The sequence below is a fragment of the Grammomys surdaster genome, unplaced genomic scaffold, assembly GCF_004785775.1.
Source record: "Grammomys surdaster isolate TR1022 unplaced genomic scaffold, NIH_TR_1.0 852, whole genome shotgun sequence".
NCBI lineage: Eukaryota > Metazoa > Chordata > Mammalia > Rodentia > Muridae > Grammomys > Grammomys surdaster.
Genome location: NW_021605271.1, coordinates 1 through 2,610, shown reverse-complemented (window position 1 = coordinate 2,610; position 2,610 = coordinate 1). Strand labels below are relative to the sequence as shown.

Here is a 2,610-nt window from a genome sequence, read left to right as displayed (position 1 = left end):
GTGAAACTTATAACTGAATTTCCTTCTAAAATGACAGAATAATTAGAGTATAACTTCTGTTTTAGGGACTAAGTGGAGGAAGCACCAGAATTATATTACTATATTGTCTTGAAATTGTACAGTTATTTACAGTGATGTCACAATCATGCTTTGTGTTGTACATATGTATGGGATATTTTAGGATGCAGTGACTTATGATGACGTGCATGTGAACTTCACGGTGGAAGAGTGGAATTTGCTGGATCCTTCCCAGAAGAATCTCTACAAAGACGTGATGCTGGAGACCTACTGGAACCTCACTGCTATAGGTGTAAGACTGTAAATTTTCTTTTGCTTCTTAAAATAAGGAAAAATGTTTCCTGGTTACTGATGATCATCTCTTATTTCAATAAAGAACAAGTAATATTGAGTTAAATAAATCAGGTTCGCCGGGTGCGCACGACTTTAATCCCAGCACTTAAGAGTCAGAGGCAGGTGGATTTGTGAGTTCGAGAACTTGAGGCTAGCCTGGTATACAGAGTGAGTTCCAGGACAGCCACGGCTACACAGAGAAACCCTGTTTCGAAAAAAACAAAACAAAAAAAACCAACCAACCAACCAACCAACCAAACAAACAAACAAACAAAAACAAGAAAAAAATACATCAGGTTCATTGCTGTGAAAATTCTGAGTAACTTGAATTTTGCCTAATTTCAATACCATATCATTCATTTTTTGGTACTGTGTTTTAGGCTATAATTTTGGAGACCGTCCTTTTGAAAAACAATGTGAAACTTCTAGAAGTCATGAAAGGTAATTTTAATGTCTAAGCTGATACAAGTATGCCTGTGGGGAAATTTTACTATAATCTAGGAGCTCTAAAGGAAAGCAAGTGTGTAAAATATCAGTCCTTTTATATTAGCTATGATTATAATAACCTCACAAAATCATGTACCTCACAGTCACTTTTCTGATTTGTGTTTACAAGGCATTCTTCTAAGAAAGCTGACAAGAAAACAGTGCCTTAAGAGAGAGCTTATTTGATTTGTAGCTCCATGAGAGCTATGCTGTGGGACTACCCCTCTGTATAGTCTCAAAATATTTAGATGTTGCACATTGAAGAGTGATAAATATGTATCCAAATCCTTCTAATAAGCCAATAGTCCATGGCTAAATTGGTAGCGCTCATATGCTTTTAGTGACATTGCTACATTTATGGAGCAGTCAGTTTATGAGATTCAACAATGTTGTCATGGAGAAACCTTAATCCATATACAGCAAGTCTACTAGGAACCAAAAGTCAAATTGTGTGAATTCATTGTGCAAATATTTCATTTTTTCTTCTTCTTTTCATTCGTATATCAAGTGTCAGAAAGAATGAAACCATGTGAGCATAGGGATATTTAAATGAGCCACATACATTTTACTATTCTAGGACAATGAGAAGAAATGTAGGATTCTCCCTTTGGGAGGCTCTCTGAATATGTTAGACATTTGCAATTAATTGGTTTTCTGACTTTACTGGAAACAACCCAAAAGTCACACTGCTGAAAATCCCTATGGGTACTACAAATATTGAAGATCTTCTGTTTTTCCTGGGTCCCATTTCAACTGTATTGTGATTACACAAAAACTATAAATGTAGCCAGTGTTATCCAGGTCTGCCTCATTCCATTTTACTTCAGATATGTGAAATCCATCATATAGAAATCACATATAGAAAAAGGATGTTAGAAATATAAGCCATATAATAAATGTTGCTATCACAGAAATTGTCAAAGATGGAAAACAACCTATCGTGGGGAAGAACACCATTATCATATGAAGTGATAAAACCTCATGATCTGATTTTTTTCTCTCTTCTTTTTTTTTTCTTCTTCACATTTTGGGGGGGGGGTTAGAGACAGTGTTTTTCTGTGCAGCCCTGGCTGTCCTGAAACTCACTCTGTAGACCAGGCTGGCCTCGAACGCAGAAATCTGCCTGCCTCTGCCTACCAAATGCTGGGATTAAAGGCGTGTGCCACCACTGCTGGGCCTAATTCTTTTTTTAATATTAAACCAAACTACAAAATTAATTCATATGGATGAAATGATTGATCAGAGTAATGAATGTGGTTAAGCTTTCACATGTGCCAATTATCATTGCAGGTATGTAAGAAGTCACAGTGGGGAAAAAACTATAAGAATGTAATCAATGTAGTAAAGCCTTTTCATGTCACAGTCATCTCCAAAGACATAAAAGGACACATACTGGAGAGAATCCCTATGAATGTAATCAATGTGGTAAAGCCTTTGCAAGATCCAGTTATCTCCAAATACATAAGAGAACACATACTGGAGAGAAACCCTATGAATGTAATCAATGTGGTAAAGCCTTTTCATATCAGAGTAGTCTCCAATGTCGTAAGAGAACACATACTGGAGAGAAACCTTATGAATGTAATCAGTGTGGTAAATGCTTCACACAAAAAATGCCATCTCCATAATGATAAAAGAACCCATATCAGAGAGGAACCTTAGTTATGTAATCAGTGTGGAAAAACCTATTATAAGTGAGAAGTCTCCAAAGACAAAATTGATCACATACAGGAGAGAAAATTTTTGAATGTAATTAATATGGTAAAAGGCTTT

The 2,610-nt window shown here is 36.0% G+C and overlaps 1 protein-coding gene across 1 annotated transcript; it reads left to right on the top strand.

The window, feature by feature from the left end:
• Positions 1 to 181: 181 nt before the first annotated feature.
• On the top strand, positions 182 to 2,258 carry LOC114634117 (zinc finger protein 431-like; the record flags this gene model as incomplete). Its single annotated transcript, XM_028782768.1, has 3 exons — positions 182 to 308; positions 732 to 792; positions 2,213 to 2,258. Coding segments are annotated over 3 exons (234 nt in total), but the record flags the coding sequence as incomplete, so codon positions are not given.
• Between the last annotated feature and the right edge of the window lie 352 nt (positions 2,259 to 2,610).